The 26,659-nt window shown below is 44.9% G+C and overlaps 2 protein-coding genes and 1 long non-coding RNA gene across 8 annotated transcripts in view; 1 reads left to right on the top strand and 2 right to left on the bottom strand.

Annotated features, from left to right (window-relative positions):
• The window catches only part of Popdc2 (popeye domain containing 2), a 44,585-nt gene that overhangs the window by 5,122 nt on the left and 12,804 nt on the right, over positions 1–26,659 (top strand). For 2 of the 4 annotated variants that reach the window (XR_005878926.1, XR_005878925.1), the window contains exon 3: positions 3,041–3,590. Coding sequence is in view for 2 of the 4 variants with exons in the window: in XM_040750820.1 (XP_040606754.1) it covers positions 3,041–3,547 (507 nt within the window). In the remaining 2 variants the exon portion in view is untranslated. Of the gene's footprint in view, positions 1–3,040; positions 3,591–6,818; positions 7,794–26,659 lie in introns of those variants that run through there. The other 2 variants (XM_040750821.1, XM_040750820.1) reach the window with 2 other exon arrangements.
• On the bottom strand, positions 12,094–21,964 carry LOC110341141. The gene is made up of 3 exons (XR_002383018.2): positions 21,696–21,964; positions 12,458–12,609; positions 12,094–12,152 (listed from the first exon to the last, which is right to left on the bottom strand). It is a non-coding gene; the product is annotated as an uncharacterized LOC110341141 (long non-coding RNA).
• Positions 25,186–26,659, bottom strand: part of Pla1a (phospholipase A1 member A) — a 32,654-nt gene continuing 31,180 nt past the window's right edge. Inside the window, exons 10-11 of one of the 3 annotated variants that reach the window (XM_005071496.4) lie at positions 26,156–26,320; positions 25,186–25,597 (exon numbers count right to left, since the gene is read on the bottom strand). In XM_005071496.4, coding sequence (XP_005071553.2) covers positions 25,513–25,597; positions 26,156–26,320 — 250 coding nt within the window. In that variant the 3' untranslated portion in view covers positions 25,186–25,512. Of the gene's footprint in view, positions 25,598–26,155; positions 26,321–26,659 lie in introns of those variants that run through there. The other 2 variants (XM_040750818.1, XM_040750819.1) reach the window with 2 other exon arrangements.

Raw genomic sequence — 26,659 nt, 5'->3', positions numbered from 1 at the left:
CCACACATACCCCCTAACATACACACACACACACACACACACACACACACATACCCACATAACCCAACACACACACACAACAAAAATAAAATAAAAGAAAGTAGATTTCTAGAGCACCTTTAGGGAAGGACTTTTAAAACAGATTTGTTCTTAGTTATGTGTGTATGTATATGGTGTGTGCGATGGTATGTGCACATGGGTGCAGTGCCCTGGGAAGCCAGAAGAGGGCATTGGCTGAAATTACAGGCTGTAGTACGTGACCTGACACGGGTGCTGGGAACTGAATTCTGGTCCTCTGGAAGAGCAGGAGGTGGCCTTAACCACTGAGCCATTTCTCCAGACTCTAAGGAAGGACTTTATAAGACATGGGAAAGTGACAGTAGGCTGTTTGACAACATACAAGACTGTTAGTCTTCACTTGCATCATTCCCTTCAGAGGTGCTTATGGAGAACTCGGTATATGTCAGCACTGCTGAAAGGGTTTAGAATACATCATTGAACAGCACAGATCCTGCCCTTACGCAGTTTATACTCTAGCAGGAGAGACAAAAATAAACCCTAGATATAACAAATAGATAACTATGTTGGAAAATAATGACTGCTAATTAAAAGATCAGCAGAAAGCAGTGTAAGGTTGCTCATGGGTGCCCTTGTTACACAGGTGACAGCTGAGGAAAGGCTAGCGAGTAGACAGTGTGCACTCTGGTCATCTGTGAGACACAGGACAGAGCAAGTGCTAAAGTCCCGAGGGAGAGCCGCAGGGTTCAGGTGCAGACGGGGGAGCACCTGGAGGTGATGTGCAGCTAGCAGAAGAGGAAGCCGTAGAGGTGTCATGGGAACCTGATTTATAAGGGCCAGAGCATACATTTTCTAGATGGAGCCCAAAAGGTTTCCTAGCAAGTGGAGCCTAATTAATGAAGGCGGCTTCTGACCTGAGCACCAAGAAGGATGCAGCGGCTGCAGGCGGAGCTTGTCAGAGGGGAAGTGCATCTTGGGATATGTTCAATTTGCTTCACACTGGACAGTGGGGATGTTGCAAAGGCAGTTGGAATAGTCAAGTCTGGAATCCAGGAATGAGGTCTGGGCTGGAGAGATAAATTCAGGGATGGTTTATGCAGATAACACTAAAAGCCATTGGATGGGACAGCAATGCCTAGTGAATGAGAGGATAGAGGTTGAAAACCTGGCCTCTTCTGTTAAGAAACTGGGGAGAAAAAGAAAACAAAATGAGCCTGAAGAAGTCAGGAGGTTGCCTCAGGAGGGTTTGGCATCTGGAGAACCCCAGGAAGACAGTCTGTCAAAGAGAGGTGACCCAGAAGACCTGTGGAAGAAGCAACTGAGAGGCCATTGGGGGTCTTGATTGACAGGAACAATGATTGACAGCCTTATTTGTCAAAAAGCAAGTCAGAAGAAAGGAGACCTTTGGTATAGACAGTTTTCTGTAGAGTTTGCTAAAACGGGGAATAAATATAATGGTAGCCAATCATGAAAGTAAGACAAGGAAAAGGAGTTTCTTTTCTTTTTCTTTTTTAATGGAAGCAATAACAGCCCACACGGGGGAAAGCCCATAATCATTGTGTCTGGCCTTGAGGACATTGACGTCATCCAAGTCAGGGCATCATCAGGTATAATTGCTCTTGGTTGGCACCAGTTTCTTGTCTGGGACTTTCTGGCAAGGGCATATAAGGCAGGGGCTATGACTGAGTGTGACATCCACATGCTCAGTCATTGGCAACAGACAGATTGTGAGTGTTCTCTTGAGAGTTCTCTCAGAGGCAACATCCCGGGACATAGTAACGGATGTTACACAGCTGGCGAAGGGGTAAAGCTGAAACCAGCAACCAGCCCCTGACCTTGATGACTAATTTAGGGACCTCGTCTGACATCTGGACAAGGCAGGGAGCTGTGGGGAGTAGGAAGTGGTTCAGCGGACACTGAGAAGGAGAAGGGAGTGATGGGAGGGCAAGTAGGCAAGGCCAGATTTTTTAACTTGTGTCTTTTCAAAAGATTTATTTTATTTTTTGCCAGGTGGTGGTGGCGCACACCTTTAATCCCAGCACTTGGGAGACCGAGGCAGGCAGATCTCTGTGAGTTCGAGGCCAGCCTGGTCTACAAGAGCTAGTTCCAGGATAGCCTCCAAAGCCGCAGAGAAACCATATCTCGAAAAACCAAAAAAAAAAAAAAAAGATTTATTTTTAAATGTGTATGGGAGACATGCACAGAGTGCAGGTAACCGTAGAGATCAAAGGCTTTAGATCCATTGGAGCTGAAGTTATAGGCAGCTGTGAGCTGCCCAATGTGGGTGCTGGGAATCAAACTCAGGTCCTCTGTGAGAACATCAGGTGCTCTTAACCCACTCAGTCATCTTTCTGGTCCTGATTGGAGTGGACCAGAAATTTCCGCAGAAATTCCTAGATACTTAAAAGAAAATAACTGAGGAAGGGGACCTGTTCCACTCTGCGCATGGGTTTCTTCTATGCCCGCCCGTATTCCTCCTGGAGTCGTGAGATCTCATAGTGACTGTGCTACAGTGCTTGGTCCCCCTCCCGCTAATACTGGGCCTCACACACGTGTGCTAGGCAAGTTATCTCCTTCCCAGACCTTGAGTTTCTCCTCTAAGGTGCCTAAGCTGGCCTTGAACCTGTCATCCTCCCACCTCAACCTCCCAAGTACTTGGGATTACAAGCATAGGTCACCAAGTCTGGTTCTTCTTTATTCTTAAAAAAGGGAGCAATCTTCAGTTTGACCTCTCTTCAGTGCCCTAGGAAGCCTCCCTCCCTTACCATTCTACTAAGAACCTTAGGCAGCCATTGTTGTTATCAGCAGTGGAACCACAGAGTGTAAGAACCAAGTGTAAGACTGAGGCCAGGTGATCGGCAAGTGAGCATGGGACGGTCCCCAGCTCCTGACTCCGCATGAACATCACGTGCACACAAGAAGCCTGTCCCTGGACTTCCTCCCGGCTAGACCATAGGGAGCTACAAAATCCAAATAGCTCCGTTTCCCTGCACTTTAAACCTCTCTGCTCCTAACCCCTCAGGTCACGCTGACTGCTGAGACCGAATGCAGCTACATTTCCTGGCCCCGGAAAAACCTCCACCTTCTTCTGAGTAGAGAGCAATACATCTCCCGCCTCTTCTCAGCCCTGCTGGGCTATGACATCTCGGAGAAGCTCTACACTCTCAATGACAAACTATTTGCTAAGTTTGGGCTGCGCTTCGACATCCGTCTCCCCAGCCTCTATCACGTGCTGGGGTCCTCAGCCTCTGATGGAGGACCCGAGTCTGAGAAGGATGATGAAGAAGTCTTTGAGGCAGCTGTGTCCTCTGCCCAGGCCAGGCCCATCTGTATCCTGCCAACACCCCCTTGCTCCCCACCTCCTGCTACCTCCAACTTCCCTGCGCCTCTACCCCGGGCCAGGATGTCCAGACCTGACAGTGGCACCCTGGGTGAGGACTCCACCAGTCTGGTGCTGGAGGATTTTGAGGAGGTTTCAGGATCAGAGTCGTTTATGGATTATAGGAGTGATGGGGAATACATGAGGTGAGGGCAGAACTAACTCGGGCACGGTCACCAGCTAAGGATCCTGTGTAAGTATGCTGAGGTGAATGTGCCCGTTTCTCCAGTGCAGGTTCTATCGGCTTCTCAGGGCAGGAGCGCCGCTTCAGAGTCCCTCAGAGGACTCTCTGCTATAACCCTACCGCGCACTCGCAGCAGGCGCATGCTTGCATGGAGGATTTTTTAAACCTACTCATGGCTGTGGTTGCATTTCAGAGAATGGGCTGATTGACATTTCGAGCAGGCCAGTGGGTGGCTAATCTTTTTTGGAGGTGGGAGGGGCTAGATTTTGCTGACCGCTGAAAGCATGGCTGGGACTAGGGAGGTTTTTGTCTGCAGCATGTATTTCAAAGGGAAGAGAATGCTGGCATGGTTCTACTGATGGTCTCCCTGGTGTGCAAATAAGTTCTGGGAAACAGCTGTCATTAAGACTTGACTAGGAAGGACTGTTGCAATCAAAGAGACTGGTGATGGCAGGCACATAGCCCTGGGAAGCAAATGGCCCTGTCACGCTTTCCTCCTGCCCAGCAGCAGAGGTGCTGGCCACTCAGGCAGAGGCTTGGACACTGCTTTGATTTAAACATCACTGTGACAGGTGTAGGGCAGCCTGGCTTTCCCAGCAGCCCATGCGTGTGGGCTGTGACCTGGACCCAGACCCAGGTGGCCCCTCGGTGCAGGCAGGATTTCCAGGAAAGCTGTGTCTGTAGTTCTGGGAAGTCGCTTTCACATTCCCCTGATACATCTTACAATACTGTGACATTTTCCCCCAGGCTCTACCCAACAGTGGTGGAGGCTTGGCTTTTCCTGAGGAAACCCCCACTGTCCACAGTCTGGAAGGCATTTTAAGTGACAGGGGAGCCACTGCAGGGACCTACCGTTCTTTGGGAAGCACCGACAAATTTGAGGAACTAGCCCAGTGTAGAAGGCCTCTGAGGTGCACAGAGTGAATGAGTGGATGTGTATTTCCAAAACAGTACACATAGCCAAGGAGAGAGGCAGGCGAGAGATGAAGGCCATGAAGACAGACATTGGATTTAAAGATGCACAAGTTGTTGTCTCCGGTAGAGTAATTCCGAGGCTGTGGGACCCACGATAACTTAGTTTACCTTCCTGTTCACTGGTCCTCCTCTGTCTTTCCACACCTCCTGCTCCATCCCCTTCCTTACTGACCAGTGTGGCCTGTGGGTGCTTCGTGCTGTTGCACACCACACACACACACACACACACACACACACACACACGCACACACACACAAACACACGTGCGCGTGTGTGTACGAGTTTTTGCCTAGTCCCTGACTTTGCTCTCCCTTCTCTTCCCTAAGCAACCAACTTTTTGTCTCCATTTTGCTAATTTTGAATGCTAACTCCTCCAAGGTCAGTACCCATTTCTCTGAGGATAAAGAAAACCATTCAAATAGAGGCCCCAAAGCCCCGACTTGAAGGATGTTTTGCAAACATCAGAGGACAGACATCATGGTAAATAAGGAGACTAGAACTGTTTTGTGCCTGGTTGGTCAGCAATGACAGCAATGAGGACAGTATACGTCAGCACTAGAAGTCACCTCAGCAGGAGTACTCTGAGGCCTGACTCACTTTGTAAAATCGTAAGAAGTCTTGGGGTCCTTGCACAAGCTCTTCACATACACAGCGTGTAATTCACATGGCAGGAGCAATCCATTGCTCATACCAAGCTGAAATCCTGCTAACTTCCAGCCTTGGGCTCATTTCTCCCCTATAAGAACTATTCCAAATTGTCATGAGATCTTCCCCAGAACCACTGTTTCCCCAGATCCTCCCGTGTTTATCCCTCTTATTTAAATAGCAGAGAGGAAGGAAACAGCAGGTGGCTTTTACTTTCAAACCACCGAGTGGAGTGTTCCGAAGGAGGTAAACATTCAGTTATAATTGGTCATATTTTAGACAGCTTCCATGTGACTGACGGCATCTCCTTCCCTCCCTGAAACCTACCCTTTGCCTACCCACCCCATGGGAAAGGGTTGGTGGGGACAGCAGTCCCAACCACTCAACAACAAACAGGACCCAGTGGAAGTGATTTGGTTTCTGACAGCTGGCAGAATCCTCTGCCAGCAGAGGAGCAGCCTGGGAGGAGACTGAGAGAGACCCGAAGCTGAGTCTAGCCCGGAGCTTCAGAACTGAGTGTGCTCTACCTGATGCCGTGACCCTCCACCCCCACGTGTGTGTGTGTGTGTGTGTGTGTGTGTGTAAGCGTAGGTGTGTGTATGAGCAAGTGTGTGAGCATGTGTGTGTCTGTGTGAATGTATATGTATGAGTGTGTGTGTGAGAGAGAAAATGCATGTGTCTGTGTGAAGGTATGAGCATGTGTGTCTGTGTGAGCATATGTATGAGTATGTGTGAACATATGTGTGTGAGTGTGTATGTGAGCGTGTGTGTGTGTATGTCTGTGTGAGGATATGTGTGTGTATGAGTGTGTGTGAGTGTATGTATATGAGCATGTGTGTTTGAGAGTGTGAGTGTGTGTGTGAGAGCATGTGTGTGAGCGTGTGTGTGTATGTGAGTATGTATGCTTGTGTATGATGAGCATGTATGTGTGAGAGTGTGAGTGTGTGTGTGAGAGCATGTGTGTGAGCGTGTGTGTGTATGTGAGTATGTATGCGTGTGTGTGAGCATGTGTGCGTGTGTGTATGTGTGTGTGTGTGTGTGTGTGTTCTGGCAGAGACAGAACTGTCACACTGCCTTCAAACTCTTCCCTCAGAGGGAAAGCTGATGGCTGCCAGTCAAGTAAACATCTCTTGAGTAGACATTTTGCTCTTAGGTTGGCAGACTCTGGAGTCTGCACAAAGGCCCTCTGTGGGTGGGGTCCAGGGCAGCATTCCCTCCCTGCACGGTTCTCAGGTCTTTTTTCTCATGCTGTGCTGCAGGCCTTATCTTCCCACCCCTTTGTAGAAATGAAAGGCAGGGTTAGAAGGCTTGCTGGGTTTTTAGTGCAGGGCTGGGGTTGTGTTTCTCATCACCTATGAGCAGAGTGGGAAGCGGAGTGCATCCTGGATGGCGAGAGAGGATGGAACCGTAGACTGAGAGACAGTGCTAGATAATTTCAGAAATGGACCCTGCCCCCCATATTCCAGATCGAAAGACCTGAAAGGCACAACTGCCTATGGCTAGGCATTGGGCATGATCCTTAGGGGAAATGGAAACCCAGCAAAGATCCCGTGACACTGGGCAAGCCCTCTGTGGAGTTAGGTGCTAATTTCCTTCTTCTTCTGTTTTTCCCCACAGCTTCCAGAACTCCTCTCCAGAACTCTTCTCAGGTTATGTCCAGAGCACAGGCTCCTTTAGCTCCAACCCACACCCCTGAACTTTGAGAATTACAGAGCCATTGTCTCTGTGGCTAGATGGCTCTCTTCCATGTTCCCTGGATGGCCCCTTGGACTCACACCCCTCCCCTCATCCATCAGAAAGATTTGGGGCAAGATGGGGGATGGGCATGCCACGTCAGCACCACAACTGCCCCAAGGGAGACATGGAGAAATGTACCTTCATGAACCTTCCTCACAGGAGAAGGGTCCAGAGGCGTCAGGCCTGACTCCATCTTTTATGGGTTGTGGGACCTTGGCTGGTTACATAGCTTCTGAGCCTGGTCTGTCAGGTGGGGCTATTAACTCACCTCACCAGGCTGTTGTGAGGATCCAGTAACCTGACTGGGTAGAGCACCTATGACGTGGCATGGACTCGGAGGATGCATTCACTAAATCACTCCACACTTCAGCTGTCTGAAAGGATCCAGTGACTTTTCCCTGTGATTATTTCTTTGTCCCCAAATGAGTTTCTACTGAAGTAGAAACTTTTAAATCCCGACATTTTCTTCAATTTTTAAGTTTAAAATGCAAACAATCATATCCTGTTTATGAATCTCATATTAAATGATAGATAGCTCTTAGAAGAAATGTTATAAGCTTAGCCAATTGGTTTTCCTTCCTCAAACATTCAAAAGTGACTTACAAGTGGACTCTATTCCGCTCTCTTTTTATCTGGTTATTTATTTCGATTGAGACAATAGCTTATTGCTGTACCTGAGGCTGGCCTTGAATTGGCAATCCTCCTGCCACCCCTTCCTGAATGCTGGAATTACTGGTGTATAGCACTATGCTTTGCTGAGTATATTCTACGTTGTTTTTCCTTAAAAAGTTCAATGTAAGTTCTGGTTACCTACTGCTGTGTAAAACCTATCCCTAATACAGTGGCTTAAAAGTGTTGTAGTCATTTGTTTTGCTCATGCAGTGGGGACGAGCTGGGATGGCTATGCCATGCCCACCCAGCTCCCTGTTCTCTCTCCTATTACTGCTTTCAGCACGGATGTGGAGCAGGAGTCATCTCATAGGTCTCCTCAGTCAACTGCCTGGGGTGAGATTAGAAAACTCAAACAGCTGAGAATTAATCAGCTGGGGAAGCTCTCTCCATCTCCAGTGGTCGGCTCTTGTTGACATGTAGCTCTCTAGTGTAGGAATATACCGTGATGCACTTATGCATTTTTCTGTTGGCATGCACTTGGATGGTTTCCAGCTTGGAGTGATTAAAACAGTGTTCCTGTGGACATCCTTGAACGGATGCTTCGGTATGGATGCATTTGCATTTCATATACCTAGGAGTGGTAACTACCTCAAAGAACAAGGCACCCAGCATATCCATGTTCAACTACAGTGGATTCTGCCAAATCCTTTTCTTAAGTGGTTGTACCAACTTGCAATCCTTTCAGCAATGTTTGAGAGTCCCTCTCCAGTAGTTGTCAGGATTTTTTTTTGTAATCTTCGCCTTTTGAGTATGAATAGCATCATTTCATTGTGGTTACAGTTTTCACTTTCCTGATGAATACTAGGATTGAGTACCTTTTCTACTTCCCCCCTTTACTTGTTTAGCTTGGAGGCTAGCAAACTCCAACTATCTCCCCCACCACTACCTTCCTCAAATCTGAGGCTAAAGTGCTGGGACACTTGGCTCATTACATGGCTGTTGGAATCCAAACTCCATTCTTCGTGTTTGTGTAACAGGTGTCCTTAACCATGGAGTCGTCTCCCCACCCCATTCCTATCCCTGAGTGGGTGTTTTCTGTTATGAAGTGGCTAGTCTATCTGGTCTCTTGGTTATTTCTCTGTTTGCTTGTTTCTCTTTTTCTTACTGATTTATAGAAATATTTTAAATAATAAGGTTAAAAATATCATGCTGGCTTTTACACATTTCCCCCAAAACATTCTTTTTCCTCTAAGTGGTGTCTTTTGATGAACTCAAGCTTGAGTTCACTGTAGTTTGGTTTTGCCCTTTTCCTGCGACTAGAGCTTTCTGTGTCGCAATGATCTTGTGTTCCCCTGAAGATGGTCTCCATCTCGGCCTCCTAGATATTTTACAGTTCATGATGAGGCTGGGAACAGCCTGTATTTGGTTTTGGAGCATGGCATGAAACAAGGGTCCATTTGGATGTCCAGTTGCCTAGTCATTGGTTACTGAGATAGTTAGTATTCATCACAACCTTTGGCATAGTCAAGTGTCCCTGTACCCAAGGCTCCTTTTGGCGGAGTCATTGCTCTATTTGGTTTTTGTACTAGCCCTGTGCTCCATCCTGGCCTCTCTGTTGTGTATTTGTATCCAGTAATAATGCCACCTTGTTGTCGTTACTGCAGTGTTAGAGTAAGTTTTGCTATCTGGCAATCTAGGTGTTCCTCAGATCTTGGTTATTGTACATCTTTCCTTTTACACATCTACATAAACTTTACAACCAGCATGTCAGTTTTGAAACACAAACAGATCAAGTGTGAAAACCATTGTCTTTTTTTCTTTTTTGTTGTAAAGTGAAAGTTTTATGTTTTCCTTTTTATATTATTTTAAATTTAGAAACAATCTTATTTTACATATCAACACCCCCTTCCCTCTCCCTCCCATCTTCCCATGCCCCCTAACGCCCCTCCAACCCATCCTTCACCCACTCCCCTTCCATGGGGGATCATCAAAGTCTGTCACATCATTTGGGGGAGGACCTAGGCCCTCCTCCATGTATCTGGACTGAAATAGTATCTATCCCTCCATAGGGAATGGGCTCCCAAAGTCTATTTGTGCACTAGGGATAAACACTGACTCCACTGTTAGAGGCCCCATAGACTGCTCAGACCTCCTAGCTGGCACCCACATTCAGAGGGCTTGGTTTGGTTCAATGCTGGTTCCCCAGCTTTATAGCTGGGGTTCATGTGCTCTCATTAGGTCAGGTCAGTTGTTTCTGTAGGTTTCTCCAGCATGGTCTTGACTGCTTTGCTCATCCCTCCTCCCTCTCAACAACTGGATTCCAGGAATATGACTCAGTGCTTAGGTGTCTGCTTCTGCTTCTATCAACTACTAGATGAAGGCTCTAGAATGCTCATTAAGGTAGTCATCAATCTCATTATAGGGGAAGGGCATCAAAGGCAGCCTCTCCACCACTGCCTAGATTCTTAGTTGGGGTCATCTTTGTGGATCTCTGATCATTTCCCTAATGGCAGATTTCTCTTTAAACCTATACTGGCTCCCTCTATTAAGGTATCTCTTTTCTTGCTCTCCTCTATTCTTCCCTGTATCAGTCATCCTGATCCCTCTTGTTCTCCTCCCCTTCCTCTTCTTCCCTTCTCTTTTTCCTACCTTCCTCCCCTCTCCCCCCATGCTCCCAGTTTACTTAGAAGATCTTGTCCCTTTTCCCTTCTCCAGGGGACCATGTATGTCTCTCTTAGGGTCCTCTTTGTTTCCTAGTTTCTCTGGACGTGTGGATTGCAGGCTGGTAGTGCTGAAAAAGCACGATCTTTGCAACCCTGATTTTTATACTTGTGAACGTGGATTAGTATTTCATTTATGTTAGTCTCCCTTGTTTTCTCACAATCATACTTTTTGTTTTTGAAGTAGATGTCCTTGTATATTTTTATAGTTATTTGGTGAATTTGATGTGATTATAAATTCCATCATTAAATATTTTTACTTTCTGATTGTTCATTGCTGCCTACATAATACAACTAATTTCTGTTACTTCAGCTTCCACCTAGTGATTACAACACATACATATATTAATTCTCATCATTAATCTACATGTTCTGCAGCATTTTTCAGAGATAAAATAGTGACAGTTTTATTTCTTCATTCCTGACCCATACCTCCTCTTCTTCTCTCTCTTCCCTTTCTGTTACTCATGTGTTAGGTAGGACCTTCAGTATAGGGTCAGCATGGATGGAGTAGACCTGTGTGTTAGGTAGGACCTTCAGTACAGGGACAGCGTGGATGGAGTAGACCTGTGTGTTAGGTAGGACCTTCAGTACAGGGACAGCGTGGATGGAGTAGACCTGTGTGTTAGGTAGGACCTTCAGTACAGGGACAGCGTGGATGGAGTAGACCTGTGTGTTAGGTAAGACCTTCAGTACAGGGACAGCGTGGATGGAGGTAGACCTGTGTGTTAGGTAGGACCTTCAGTATAGGGACAGCGTGGATGGAGTAGACCTGTGTGTTAGGTAGGACCTTCAGTACAGGGACAGCGTGGATGGAGTAGACCTGTGTGTTAGGTAGGACCTTCAGTACAGGGACAGAGTGAACGGCAGAGGCATCTTCCTTTTACACTTATCTAAAGGAAAATATTTTTGACATTTTGACAGTAGTCTAAGGAGTGCTGATTTTTTTTATTTAAGGAAAAAAACAAAAATAGGGTGTCACAGTGTTTTCAACTAGCAACCTTCCTGTATCTGCCCTGAGTGTTGCTATCACAGGCTCACACCAAAGTATCTGGCTATTAGTAGCCTTTTATAATGTTTTTCTCTTTCATATGAAAGTTCTCTATATTCCTATTTCCTTAAAACATGAATGGCTGATGATCTTATCAAAGATAGTTGGCCTTTGGTGGGAGGCGGATTGAGGAACTAAAGGAGATTCCTGGTAAACAGAAACATGCCTTGTGGCATCCGATTTTCTGGTAAACAGAAACCAGATTTTAGGCTCTGTTTACCCAGTAACAATCCTGTTTACCCAACCAAAGTCCTTCTGTTTAGAACATTGTCACCAGCACTACCATTTTGGGGGACCCAATTTGGAACTAACAACCATAAGGAAAATAAACAAATATGTGTAAGAGCTCATCATTCTGTAGCTCAAAATTTCAAATGATTCTCTGTTCCACTTGAGTAAAATCTAAACCTCTTACTGAATGACACTGGAATAAGGTTTATTCATTGAGGGGCCCCGTGACTCACAAAGGCCTCTGGCTGCAGTTCAGTGGTTCAATCAATTTTGATCACTGGGTGCTGTCATCTTCAGGAAGAAACATCCTGTTTTCTTTCCTTTGCTCTGAACTGGGAGCATTCACTGCCATTCAGTGATTAGACCTTGTCACATTGACCCAGTTAATAATCAGCTTTGGCTTTTGTCATAGTTACGGTTTCTACTGCTATGAAGAGACACCATGACCATTGCAATTCTTATAAAGGACAACATTTAATTGGGGTGGCTTACAGTTTCAGAGATTCAGTCCATTGTCATCATGGTGGGACATGGTAGCATGCAGGCAGACATGGTGCCAGAGAAGGAGCTGAGAGTTCTACATCTTGATCCGTAGGCAGCCTAAGAAGACAATGTGCATGACTGGAGCATACGAGACCCAAAAGCCTGCCCCCACAGTGACACACTTTCTCCAACAAGGCCACACCTACTCCGAGGCCATGCCTCCTAATAGTGCCACTCCCTATGGGCCAAGTCTATGGGGGTCATTCCTATTCAAGCCACCACAGGTTTGTTGAACAACAACAGGCAGAGACTATGGGAAAGCAAATGGCTCTCCAGGCAGTTTCTACTCTTTAGTCTTTGTTGACTGTGGCCCATCCACTCCGTATGTGTTCATCCCCATCTGGTGTTCCAGCCATACTAACCTGTATTTAGGGCCTTTGCAGTTGTGCTCTTGTCTAAATGCCTTCACTCTTGCCTTCTCTGTGCTGGCATCTTGTCATCTGAGTGTCACAGCAGATGTCACCAGCGCAGCAGAGGCCCATCTCACCTCAACGCCATCCTGTGTCCTCTTGCCCTGTTAGACATTAGGAGTTCTGTTTTCTCTCCCCTCCCCCTTTAGGCTTTCACTCTTATACTTGATAGAACTTAGGTGTCCCATAAAGTTCTGACGTCTCTAAATTTTTTTCTGAAATAAGATTGTATGTATTGTGTCTTTCTCATGTACATTTGGTGATTAAAAAACAAAAGCCCCAGCTCATCTTAAGAGGTTCTTGTCAACTCTTGATGGCCATCTCCGCGTTCTTGATCCTGGCTTGCAGATGCTGACACAAACCTGAGGGCGGGTAGGGTGAGCGAGGATGTTGTCAGTTTCACTTCCACGTGTCACTGTACCCAGACAGAGCTGCCTTCCCCTGCAGAAGGTTACCTAGAGACCATGAGGCTTTACTTCACTTTTGGTACACTCCTCCAACGTGATCCTTCCCCAAATGCCTCTTCTACACAGTGTACCATTGCTATTGTCATATGGTCACTTCAGACGGGGAAGCCCAGGACATATTCGCTCCACAGCCTAGAAACCGAATCTTTGCTCAAAGGCCTGAAGCGGCTGTCTACTGACCCACTGCCTGGATCCCATTCACTACTCAATATCTCTCCTTTCACACCCTAACTCTGCCACCCACTACTCTGTCATGGTGCTCTGGGACCACATCTCTCAGCCCATTTCTCTCCAGGTTCCCTCTCAGGCGCTTGAGGGCTAGGAAGTTTCTCATCATTGCTGTGGTTGGGGCCTATCCCAGGTCCCAGGTTTGGCACTCGGTTGGCAAATGTTAGGTGTCTATGCAACTAACTCTGTTGCTGTTATTGGAATGGCTTACACATTCCTTTCAAGGGCAGAGGGTAAGTGAACACTTGGGATTTCTGAATTTCTCATTTCATTTCCAGTTTTCTCAGCTTCTCTCTTCTATCCAAGTTAGGGCCCTTTCTCTGGCTTTTTTTTTTTTTTTTGAGTCAGTGTCTCACTATGTAGCTCTGGTTTTCTTGGAACTCACTCTGTAGACCAGACTGGCCTTGAACTCACAGGGATCCATCCACTTGCCTCTGCCTCCTGAGTGCTGGGATTAAAGGCATGCACCACCATGCCCAATTCTTTCTCTGTGTCTTTAAGAACAACGGGGAAGGAGGTTTTTCTTTGTGGTTTCTTGAGACCTTGATGAATCAATCAGGCCTGATTTTCCCCACCTCCTGCCCAGTGAAGCTTCGTCTTTTACACATCTTGTGTCAAGTGCCAAAGAGGAAAATATTAGTTGCTTTTAACCTTTATCCTTTTCAGTTTCTTCCCCTTTCCATGAGTTTCCTTTCTCGCAATCCAATTTCTCTTCACTTAACCACTTATATTTTTCCTGTTCCCCCAACACAGTTCCTCAATTATTTTAACATCTGTCTTGGCTGTAAAATTGCACTTAAAAACTCATGTTTACAGGGTATCATTTTATCTAACCTAGTAAGCACAACTTCAATGTAACTTAGCATATATATTTGATAAGGTCTTTGGCTTCCTTGTATGTGGTTGCATGATAGCAGCTCTGGGTCTCTGTCTGGGGTCCAGATATCAGAGATGCTGTGGAGACTTCAGGATTCGGGACAGGATCACGGAAGCCTCTGTGGTCAAAGTTCATTGTCCCGTCTCCTATTTCCTTTATATCCAATACTATTTCAATCTTTGCAGGAATCGCTTAGATCTATGGTCTGCACTCTGATCACATTAAAGTAAACTGAGAGACAAAAAAAGAGCACCGTGGGCGCTGATTATTGCTAAGGTGGCTGGTGGTATGTAAGTTTTGTACCTTTCTGATTTTTTTGTATATGTCGGTTCTTAAGATGAGCACATAAACATATTTTTAGAAATGTACTTGTATGTATACTCTAAAAAATTACTGATAATAAGCCCTGTAGAAGACCAGTAAAGACAGAATTCGTGGGGGTACTGGGTCTGGAATTTCTAAAGGTACCTGGGGTTTCTTAGGCTTGAGATGGGCCTGTGAGGACAGAAAGATAAGTGAGCTGGCAATAATGGCTCCTTGAGACTGTGAGCAGCTGCCATAACCTCCTCCTCCTCGTCCTCCTCCTCTTTATCTTCTATTTAGTCCTTTGAGACACAGCCTCATTTGAGACACAGGCTGGACTCAACCTATAGCAATCCTCTCTCAGCTTCCTGGGACTATGGACAGGAGCCATGCACTGCACCAGACTTGGGACTGTAGACTTCTGATGCAATGCCAGGGGGCTGCTCCGCTAAAGCAGCACTCCTACAGCCATCTGAGCGCCCCTCCCACCATCTGTGCTGAAACAGCTGACGTAAATGATAAACCACCAGCACTGGTATGGGTTGCTCTGGCTGGTGCTTTCCTACCAGTGTGTGAGCTTCCAGAGCAGCGGTTCTCAACCTGAGGATTGTGACCCCCCCCATATCGGCTGCCTATCACAGTGTCCTGCATATCAGATGTTTACATTATGAGTCATAGCAGTAACAAAATTACAGTTAAGAAGTAGTAATGAAATAATTTTATGTTGGGGAGTCACCACAGCATGAGGGACTGTATTAAAGGGTCTCGGCATTAGGATGGTGGAGAACCACTGTTCCGGAAGGAAGAGGCCTCCTGTGTTATTTGTACTTGCATTCTCACCTTATGGGATATGACCAAACACTTGATATTACCAGAAGAATGTCTATTTAGTCAAATTTGTTAAAAATAAGAAGGGCCTATGAAATGGCTTAGTATTACACTTGCAGCCAAACCTGGCAGACCTGAGGTCAGCTCGTAGAACACACATGGTAAAAGGAGAAAACCAATTGGCAGAAGCTGTCCTTTGGCTTCTGCATATATACCATGGCATGCCTCTCCCAAATATATATAGGGTAATATGAGTGGACATTGAGTCAGGATGCTCTACCAACAGTTATCCTGCTGTGGGATATCTCAGCTCACTCAAATGTAGAATAACAGAATAAACAAAATAGCTACAACTGTCAAAACAAAACCAAAACATATGTTTTGTGTGAAATGATTGTGAGAATTTACTAAATCAATGCCTAGAGCTATGAAAAGCATTTAAAACTGTACCTGACACATAGTGAACTTTCAAACCCAATACACAACAGTTTTTCTCAAAACAGCAAATACACAGTAGGGACACAATAAGAACTTGCTGAATGAGTGAATAAACCTTCTGGTTTTGTGACCGCTCATCTCTCCTTTTACCCATTTTTCTGTACTTTCCAGATAAGAAACATGGCATATGGCAGGTTCTCTGTTGAACTCTGAGAGTCACAGAGCATGATCAGGGGTGGAGGCAGGAAGTTCAGCAGCTCCAGGCCAGCCTGAGCTACATGAGTCCCTGTCTCAAAAACCAGACAAACAAGTAAGGGGGTGAACCCATGCTTGGGGTGGTTTGACTTCTGAGTCTCAACCAGGAGACAGAAGCGAACACGGTGGGAGTTTTCAAGATAGAATCACAAGAAAGAGGGGCATTCATAGTTGAGCCGCATTGACCCTGATCCTGCAAAGTAAGGGAATTCACCAATTGGGTTGCCCTTTCCAGGAGAGTTACCTAATTTTCCTTCCACCTCTCAATGAAGCAGGGGCTGAGAATTGCTTTCAGGAAAAGATGAATGAGAATCAAGAGAAAAGATATAATGACTTATTCAGGGGCCGTTCTGAAGTCCAGGACCCTCTAAAGATATTGGGAGAATTCCATGAAAATTATGGAGCAGGAGAATGAGTTTCAAGTGGTTTTGGACACAGCTATTGAACAGAATGGACTGGTGGTAGGAGGGCTGGAAGAAAAGAGATCACTACAGACGCTGGTACCAAAATCCAGGTCTCCCAGAGAGCCTAGACAGGAAGGAACAGAACAGACCCCAGACTGGAAGAAATCAAAAGCCATTGTGTGAATGTGAATCAGGTACTGGGGCGGGACAGGAGCAGAGGGAGAGAAATGGCTTTTATTTTTAGTGCTGTTATGTTCTGAGTCAAACATGACTCAGGCTTCAAGACTGGACAGCTGAATTATCATGGTGACTGTTATCATAGGAGAGGACAAACAGCTGGGCCAAGATGCTGATTTGGCTTTGCATGGAATGGACTGTTGTCAGGATACCAGCTGGACACATGAGGCAAACTATCATGCTTCACAAACTGTGTGTGTGTGTGTGTGTGTGTGTGTGTGTGTGTGTGTGTGTGTGTGTGTTGAGAATCAGAGAAGACATCAAATGCAAGGACTGGGTTTTCTTATCACTGTCAAACTCTTCACAAAGCAAAAGAAGCCTGTCTCTCTTGAGGTGGAGGAAGGGGGCTGTGACAGTCATGGTGAGATGTATGTCCAAGAGTGAGAGCAGTGTGTGTGAGGCTGGGTAAGCAATATATCACTTTTAGAAAGCCAGGATAAGGAGATCTACGGCTAGGTGAGGATTCAGTAGGTAGGAAAGATGTATATTTCAGTGCAACCATTATTTCTTCCTCTGGAGATTTGAAATGTTAAACTGTAACACTGGCAAATTCTTAAACAAGATCCATAAATGGAAACCATTCTAGACACCTATGAAAAGATAGCGACTGCTCCTCTCATCTTTTCTGAACCTTTAAGTTTGTTGTCTTTAATTCCATTTGAGCTTTCCTTTGCATAATCCAATGAATTATACTATGGGTGGAGGACATAAAGAAAGAGAAAGCAAAGCCCCCATTTTCAAGAAACTAAGTCTTAACTATCATACAAGCCTGATATACATGCAATAGTTACCGAGTACGATTGTAACATGCTGAAGACAGCAACTCAAATGACATGTGGAATCAGGTTTCCTGGATGACGTGGAACTAGAGGTGGACTCCAAAGAGGCATTGAGCTGAAACTGGCCATAGAATATTTTAGGAAACTATCAGTTTTGGCACACTGGGGAATATGGCAGATAATTTTTGATCCGGCAGAATGGCACTCAATTGAGTAGAGCTCTATATATAGTCATTTTGGTCTTAAATACTAGAACCACTAAACAAGAGCCATGTAATATGGTGCATAGAGCCAAGATTCTGACGTCAACTGGCATTGGTATGAATCATGAGTTCACCCACCACTAGATGTAAGGTTTTTGAGGGGGTTTTGTTTTGTTTTTTTGTTTTTTACTCTTTGGGGGCATACCACACAGCTCCCCAAATAAACACATGGAGATTTATTCTTATGAATGCCTGGCCTTAGCTTGGCTTTTGTAACTTAAATTATCCTATTTCACTTTAACTACATTCTTGCCTCTGGGCTTTTTATCTTCCTTTATTCTACATATCTTTCTGTCCTTCTTACTCCATGGCTGGCTGTGTGACTGGGTAGCTGGCCTCTGGTGTCCTCTTCTCCTTTTCTCACTCCTCGCTCTCATTCCCTAGATTTTTCCTCCTATTTATTCTCTGCCTGCCAGCCCCATCTGTTTCTTTTTCCTGCCCAGATATTGCCAGTGCAGCTCATTTTTTTTTAGAACAATTGGGTGTTTTGGGCAGGCAAAGTAACAGAGCTTCACAGAGTTAAACAAATTCAGCATAAAAGACTGTAACACATCTTTGCATCATTAAATAAATATTCCACAGCATAAATGAATGTAACACATCTTAAACTAATATTCCACAACAACTAGATGTACCAGAGTGGGCAAATTATATTATTTCCCTTGTTCCCTTAGTGGAAACCCATGGAATTATTGGGAGGTTTATGGAAGATAATCTAGGTAGTGTGATTAGAGCCCTACCCATCATATAATATGTGTAATGGGAGTTTCATTTTCATTGACAATGGTATTGATGTGGCAAAGGGAAATTTATTGTAATAGTACAGGGTGACCTTACGGAATTGATGTCAAGACTACTGCTAGGTTTCAAAACAAGACTGGATCAGAGAAACAGAAGGTCATCGGGGACCCAGACACTATCTCCCTTTTCTGTTTCTCTCAGGAAATAGGCAATGTGTTTCTCTTTCCTGACAGACTAGCCTTCCCTGTTTCTCCATTCTCATGGGAAAATAGGCTGATTTCATTGCTCAATGTTCATACAATTCCAGCCACTAGAAAAGAAGGATGGGCTATCTCTTAGTTGTAACTTCAAATGGTCAAGAGTAAAGTCTATCTGGTCCAGCTTAAGTCAGGTTCTACTGCTAGTCCATTCAGTCGAGGCTAAGGATGGGGTCCTTCATGTCAGTTCTCAGAGAAAGGGCTCGTGAAAATGTCTTTTGATCTGTGCAATATGATTTTTACACAGTGGTCCCCCTAGGAATTCACAATCAGGTTATCCAGAAAATAACCTCTGAGGTCTTTGATCTAAATGAGAAGGTGAGTATATTCTGTACTTCAGATTTTTGGGGGGACTTAATGCTAGGGAAATATATTAGTCAGACATGAAGATAACCAAAGCATGGCTAGCAGAATAATGCCTCACTATAATATCCAAGGTTTCTTCAGGAACTGTGTAACCCCATGACCCTGTCTCTTTAGAGGGAGGTAGTCAACAGAAAGTCTGTGATCTCAGAAAGACTGACAATGTAGAAACAAAATCACAAAAGCAAAATCACATGCTTGGCTTTTTCTACTGAAAAGAAAAAAAATTAAATAATATTGAAAAATTTCCAGTCAAGGGAGAAAATAACAATTAGTGACAGTTAACAAAATATAGAATGGAAAACCAGCTATTTTTTTTAAAGAATCAGTAAAGCTGATAATCTTTAGTAGGAGTTTACCAACAAAAATGTGAGATTTAGTTTCTAAAATCGAAAATAAGAGGCATTTCTACTGACCTTCTAGAAATAAAATGTATTAGAGAATGTTATGAATAATTGTACATCAACAAGTTAGATTACAGGTCAAATGGTTAGATTCCTAGAAATGTCTAAACTGCAGAAACTAACTCAAGAGAAAAAGAAAATCAGAACAGATCTCTAACAATCAAAGAGACTAAATTAGTGAGAAAAAATACCTACAAAGAAAATCCAATGCTAACATTGAATTAAGTCTAGAAAATATTCCATGGGACTATGTCTTCATTCTCTAATAAGTAGTGTGACTATACTCTCTTAGTGTACTAGCTACCAGTGTTACAATAAGGCAAAGCATTGCTTTTTTCCTCCTCTTCCTTCTCCTTCTTCTTCTCTCTCTCTCTCTCTCTCTCTTTTTTTTTTTTTTGGTTGTTTGAAACAGGGTTTCTCTGTATTGTTTTAGAGGCTGTCCTAGAACTCACTCTGTAGACCAGGCTGGCCTCGAACTCTCAGAGATCCGCCTGCCTCTACCTCCCGAGTGCTGGGATTAAAGGCCAGCATTGCTTTTTTCAAGGAGGGATTTATAGGCAAGGCACAGGCTGTGAGTCACCAGAAGTCACTGGAGCACAACTCCTCATAGCAGAACTCCAGAGAGGGTTGTGTACCCAGTGGTCTCTCTGATTGCAGTGCTCTCCAGGCATCCTGGTGTCTCCGTATTCCTGGGTCTTCCTGCTCCCATCTCTGTTCTCACAGTATTGATGGACCAGCCTTGTTCTCCGAAAAGAATTCATCAACTGTGGGTCTGGCCGAGTTCCCCGTCAGCTGTCTGCACCAGCTTGCCTGGGATTCCCATGTGACTTGTGGTTCTGTTTCCTGTTGCTTTCTTGAATCTTTTAATAACTTTTTAAAATGATGAATCTGTATTTTAATTTCTCCCAGACTTCAAAAATTCTGTAGTCAGTCTTGTGGGTTCCACTGTGGGCCTTTGAGAGGAATTTACTAGGGTTTAGAGTGCTTTATACATAGAGACTAATCACAGTTCTGGCTAATGCCCTGTGCTGGAATCAGACCGCTGGCATTTGAGTCCTGGCTCCTTTGTATACCAGCCCTGCCATCTTGAATGCTCTTCATTGTGAGACCTGGCGTAATCACTGCGTATGTCTCACAGGTGTGATGAGAGGACAGAACATAGTAAGACACGTGACAGATGACGTCTGGACCACAGTAAAGCGATACGCATTGTTAGCTGATTCTGTTGTGTTCCTGTTCTGGGATCAAGTTGCTTTAATCTTCCATCAGGTGTGTTGGCTTGATGGTGAATCTGACTTTTGAGTTGAATTAAGCCACAACCATAAAGATCTCAGCAGACAGAGTTCTGTGAGTAATATGGGTATGGAGGGGTTCCCAGCCCTTCCTGCATCCTGCTATGAAGCATCACACAGTGCTATCCCCCCTTCCCCCCTCCACAGACATCACAGCTTAAACTAAAACCAGGTTTCCCAAAGAGAAGGCTATGTGCCTGGACAGGGTGCTTTTAGGAAGCGCCCAGATCTGCCACTATTATCTATCTCATAATAAGGAAGCTTTACATGTCTTCCAGTCCTGTGTGTGTGTGTGTGTGTGTGTGTGTGTGTGTGTAATCATCACAACACATGTGTGAAAGTCAGAGGAAAACTTGGAGGCGCCCTCTCTTTCCTTCCACAGAGTGGGTCCTGGGGCTTGAACTTGGGGCGTTAAGCTTGGTGTCAAGAGCCTTTAACCACCAAGCCATCTTGCTAGCCCTGTGGATGAGTTTTTGAAAACTTCTTTTATAAGTTGCTAGCATTTGTTTTTAGTTAGGGAAAAAGAGGGCCTGCAGCTCAGGGGCCAGCAGGCCACAGCATCTACTTGGAATTTTAAACATTGCTATGTTCTCATTGTATTTATTGCTAGGATTAGTCTATGATAAGGGAAACCAGTTTCCCATTTAAGGCAATGATCTAACATTTCTGATGGGACACACAATAACACGTGGGTACATTTAACGACACTCTAAAACAAGAGGACATTAGTGAAAAATCACACAGCACGTACCCCAGAGACAGTGCAGAGCTAAACCATAGCAGTCTCAGCAGCATATGATATAATTTTTTAAATCACAGAAGTAAAATATGATTTATCCGTACTTGGAAGAAAAGTAACACGCATAAGGCAAAACTAAGGAAGACGTATGGCTAAGTAGTGTCTCCTAGGATGCCCAACCATTCCAAATCATAGCCACAGGAACCTCAGCTTGTTGAGATCACCTCCAGGGAAATCCACGAGATGCTGGGTGTTACAAGAGGGTGTAAAAGAAAGAGTGGTTTGGCGGCTTTAAAAAGGAAGGAAAATGCAAACCTGCTTACTGGAGAAGACGTGGGTTCTTCCCATGTCACATTTTCCGACGGGCTGTGGCAGGCGGAGAATGAAGCTCATGCGTGAACGTTGCGTCACTGTCCTGTGACTCGCATTGCCATAGCTCAGGAAGGCCGAAGCCCTGCCTTCCGCACCCTGTATGACCTGACCCAGATGATGCAAGCACACCCTATGGTTTACATCATTCTTCCTGCCTTTGTCACAGAGTGAACCAGAAGTCAGCAGTTGTCTTCCAAGCATATTTATTTGAGCTTCTTTTTAAAAGCTAAGTTTAAAAAGAGAAGTATCTAGGACGGAAAGTAATGAGGGTAAATGTAACCTCTTTGTTCCTAAGTGTTCCTGCACTTCTGTGCTCTGCCGTATGCACTGGTCTTCTATAGCTAATGAGTCCCTCCTCCTCTTGCTTCTGCTGGGGTCACTCGGGGTCGTGAGCAGGGAGAGGGAAGAAGGAAGAGGGGGAAGAGCCTTGTGGCTGCCTTCTTCCCTTTGTCTACAGGGAAGAAGACTATTGGTCTGCAACCCCCAGCCTCTCTTTGACTCTTCAGGGTCATAGTGGCTCTCACTCCACTAGCCACAGAAATCTGTACAGTTCCTTGGGATTTCACCCAAAAGACTACTGTGAACAGTCTTCTTTTGTGTTTGTTTGGGAGGGTCCCAAGTAGACCAGGTTGGCCTCTCCCTTGCTATGTAGTTGAAAATTACCGTGAGCTCTCATGCCTCTTGAATTTACCTCCCAATTGCTTAGCTTTCAGAGGTGTGTGTGGCACAAATTCTAGTTGGTATTAATAATAAAAACCAAGAGACAGATATTGGGGTTAAAGCTGAAGATCAGAGAAAGAAAACAGCCAGCCACTAGCTCCTGCCGCTTCCTCAGGCCAAAAGGGCGATCCTGTCTCCACGAATCCTCAGACTGCACTGCTCTCCACCAAACCTCAGACTGCCGAGACTGGTCCTGTCTCCTCCTGCTTTATATTCCTCCCTAGTGCTGGGATTAAAGGGGTGTCATTCCAAGTACTGGGATCAATGATATGATCTCTGTTTCTCTTTTAGACTGATTCACTCTCGTGTAGCCCAAAGTGACCTTGAACTCACAGAGATCCATCTGCCTCTGTCTCCTGAGTGCTGGGATTAAAGATGTGGCCACTACTGCCTGTCCTCTATGGCTAACTCATGGCTTAGATGTGTGGGTGACTAGTGGTTTAGTGTGTGCGGCTAACTACTGGCATAGCTCTTAACTAGGTGTATGGCTAACTAGTGGCTTAGCTCTACACTCTGATCTTCAGGCAAGGTTTATTAGATCATAAACAAAACATCACCACAGGTGTGTAGCACCAGCCTAGCTAAAATATTCTTAAATTACCATCAACTTACCCAGTTTGAGGTTACCATATGATTTTTTTAAGTTAATTAATTTATTTATATGAGTGCTCTATCTGCATGTATACCAGAAGAGGACACCAGATCTCATTACAGATGAGTTGTGAGCTACCATGTGGGTGCTGGGAATTGAATTCAGGTCCTCTGTAAGAGCAGCCAGTGCTCTTGACCACTGAGCCGTCCCTCCAGCCCCTACCATATGATTTTTGCTGAGCTGTGGTTCATGTAGGTTACTTAAAGGGTCAAAATTTGGGAAGTAAAGACCCATTGAAAACCCACTTTCTTTCCCCAAAAACTATCTCATCTTCCAAACCTTAGTCAGCTGGAAGAAACCATTGTAGGGCTGAGAATTTGATATCTGTTGTCGTCTTTCCCATAGACTGTAGATTCCTTCTTAAAAGAGAAACACTCTCAGGTATCAAATCTGCATTCATTATACATTATGTAACAGATATAAAAATAACAGTTTAAACAAGAAATTTGTATCTTTCAGTTTTTATGGGTAAAGGATCCAAAACAGGCAGAGTTTTCTAGAATATTTCATCCACCCTGGCAGCTGTTGAATATGTTTTGATTTAGTTTTGAAATAGGGTCTTACTTTGTGTCCCTGGATGGCCTGGGGCTCACAGAGATCCCCCTGCCTCAGCCTCCTAAGTGTTGGGATAAAAGGTGAATACCAACATGCCTGGTCCATGATTTTTTTAATTGCTTCCTCCACGAATGTTTCCACTTCCAGGCTCAGTCTGGTTATTGCCAGAATTCATTTTCTACTCTGCTAAAGATTTCCTTATCAAAAGAATATGACTTTGGAAGGGCATTTTCATAATGTGATGAAAGTCAATATGCCAATGTGGTGGTTTGAATGAGAACGACCCCCATAGGCTCATATATTTGAGTGCTTGGTCCACAGTTTGTGAAACTGTTTGGGAAGGGTTGGGAGGTGTGGCCTTGTTTGGAGGTGTATCGATAGGGGTGGGATTTGAGGTTTCAAAAGCCCACTCCATTCCATGTTAGCTCGCTCTGCCTCCTACTTGCAGATAAAAATGTAAACTCTGAGCTACTGCTCCAGTGCCATGCCTGTCCACCTGCTGCCATGCTCCCAGCTATGACAGTGGACTAACCCTCTGCAACTGTGAGCTCCAACCTAAAAGATTTCTTTTATAAGGTGCCTTGGGCAAGTAATATTAACATATGACATCACATCATACTAGTGTGGTTTGGACAACTTCCTTCAAAAGGTCTCTATAACAAAGGTTTTGTCACAAGGAGGCTGTGTGGGGAGCGCTGGTGTTGTGTGACACCCTGGGAGGATCCATACAAACATCTACTCACCACAGATTGGGAACCAGCCACTGACCACAGTAACAATTCCACAGAAGTCTAACCAGGCTAACCAATGAGTTCACGGAGGCTTGTCACAGGACCACGAGGTTACTCACAGCAGCGTGAGCAACCCAAAGGCAGCTGCATCACCTGGAGATGAAGATGCGCAAAGACTGCAAACCTGGAGCTCCCTGAACCTGCAGACAGCTCGACAGGTCATAGTCTCTTCTATGCCGATGTCCTTGTTACATAATTTTGAGGAGGGAGGTCTTGTACATCTTCTAAGTTTCATCTTTCCAGGGCTTGTGGCGTGTGTTTGCTTCCTGATTCTCCTGAACCTCTTTCCTCCCTCCTAGAGGGAAACTTGCAATTCAGAGGAAATTGTCACACAACACTCACTCCCTTTCTCCAACTCGTACATTCTTTTTGCCCCTTCTTCTGTGATGTACCCCAAGCCTAGATGTTCAATTATTTTCCTCCACCTATGGCTAAGTATTGTGTCCAAATGCTACAGCAACAGTCACTTTCTCCTAGGAGCTTGACATGTTATGCGTCTCTGTGATAGGCTGTCCATTACAAAAATGTTCATTTTTCTCCCAAGATGAACTGCAGATCCTCTGTAAACCATTTCTTAATTTTAAAAACACTTATTTGCTTAATTACACTGTGTGTGCATGCATGCACACCAATGAGTATCTCAGTGACCCTGTAAATAACTCTGTGTGTGTGTGTGTGTGATAGTAGTAGTAGAATTACATTTCAACAAAATGACTCAGATATTCCATGATATTTTATTTCTCTGCATATGTTTTCCATTGAATCCTAAGTATAAGTACTTAAGGATGTGAGACAATTGCAGTTGTGTAGAAACAGGGAAGCTGAAATGACATCTATGTAAAACTTTGTAAGTTGGTGATGGAAATCAAGTTCTGTAGGATGAGTCATCTGTCCCCTCCACAGTAACTACTTGTGGGGAAAACCACCAAGGATTTGACCTTCCCCTTAGTAGGAATGGAGTGGACTAAAGTGCCCACAAACGTATCTCTTGCCACACTGCCCTCAGAAAAATCCAGGCCACTGCCTCCTGCATAGGCTTGGGCTACACACAGGGTATTCTCAGGTCCCGAAAAACAGGCATGCTCGCTTGCAGACTCACTGGCTCAGGTGTGCAGACTGTCTTCTTGCTGTATGTGAAGAGCAACAGGAAGCAGGTTCTTGGTTACCAGAAGAAAGAGTTAGAAGCTGTATGGCTTTTCCTGACCCCTGTGTCTTGTGAGAGAAGGCAGCACTTTCCTGTAATAAAGACTGTCCCTGTCCTCTGTATGCTAATCATAAAAGGGGCTAACCATTGAAATGCCTACTCTCAGAGTCTAGATCCTGCACCCAAGAGTGTTGCCAATGACACATTTGAAGTAGAGCCTCAGGAAGGAGAAATACACCATGATAAATGCTCTGATAAAATCTTAACCCAAACCAAGTGCATGAAGCAGATGCTAAAGTTGCATGTATTAAAGTAGGCAGGAGAATTAAAGCTTCTCTGGTGTCCTTCCTAAAACTCTCAACTCAGTATGACCCCACAGAAGGTTCAGGAAAACCCAGGGTCCTAGTCAATTCCTCTTCTAAGATGGCTACCACTAGAGTGACGTTGAGCTTCATCAAACAACACCCTCAAGGTCCAGAACTGTACTTGGTGGTGATGTGGGGATGCCTGGGGCGGGGGTGGGGGGTGTCCTGTGACTCACCTGTCATTGACCGGCAGAGGGGCAGTACAGAAAGTCCCAATAATGGTAGTCCTGTCTTTTTTCCAAACCCGGCTAGGAACTTGGAACTTGAGCTTCACTAGGCTTATCGGGCATGGTTGGTTAGGGTAGCCAATGACTCCTCGCCCTTCAAGTTGCTGTCTAGGTCTGAAAAGAGGACAGGGGACAGGGGACAGGGGATGAGGCACCATGCCTCTGCACTTTACCTCCCCTTTAACCCAAGGGCTCTGCTGGCAGACCTGGCTGGCTGTGGTGCCCAGAGGCACTGACCCCTTGAAGATGGAGTCAGAATTTTGTGGAACCCCACTGGCTGCTCTACAGATAGGCTAACAATTTTGAACAGGACACAGGAAATACTTGTTATTATATTTTTTTCACCTGTTGAAAAGTCAATAAATTTTTATCTAAGGGACTTCACACGTGATTCCTCTGCTGCCCACCGAGGTCACTCAAGTTCAGGATTCCTGAAACAGCCTCTTCTCAAAG

The sequence above is a fragment of the Mesocricetus auratus genome, unplaced genomic scaffold (genome assembly GCF_017639785.1).
Source record: "Mesocricetus auratus isolate SY011 unplaced genomic scaffold, BCM_Maur_2.0 Super-Scaffold_100008, whole genome shotgun sequence".
Taxonomy (NCBI): Eukaryota; Metazoa; Chordata; class Mammalia; order Rodentia; family Cricetidae; genus Mesocricetus; species Mesocricetus auratus.
This window is presented reverse-complemented; position numbering and strand designations above follow the sequence as displayed.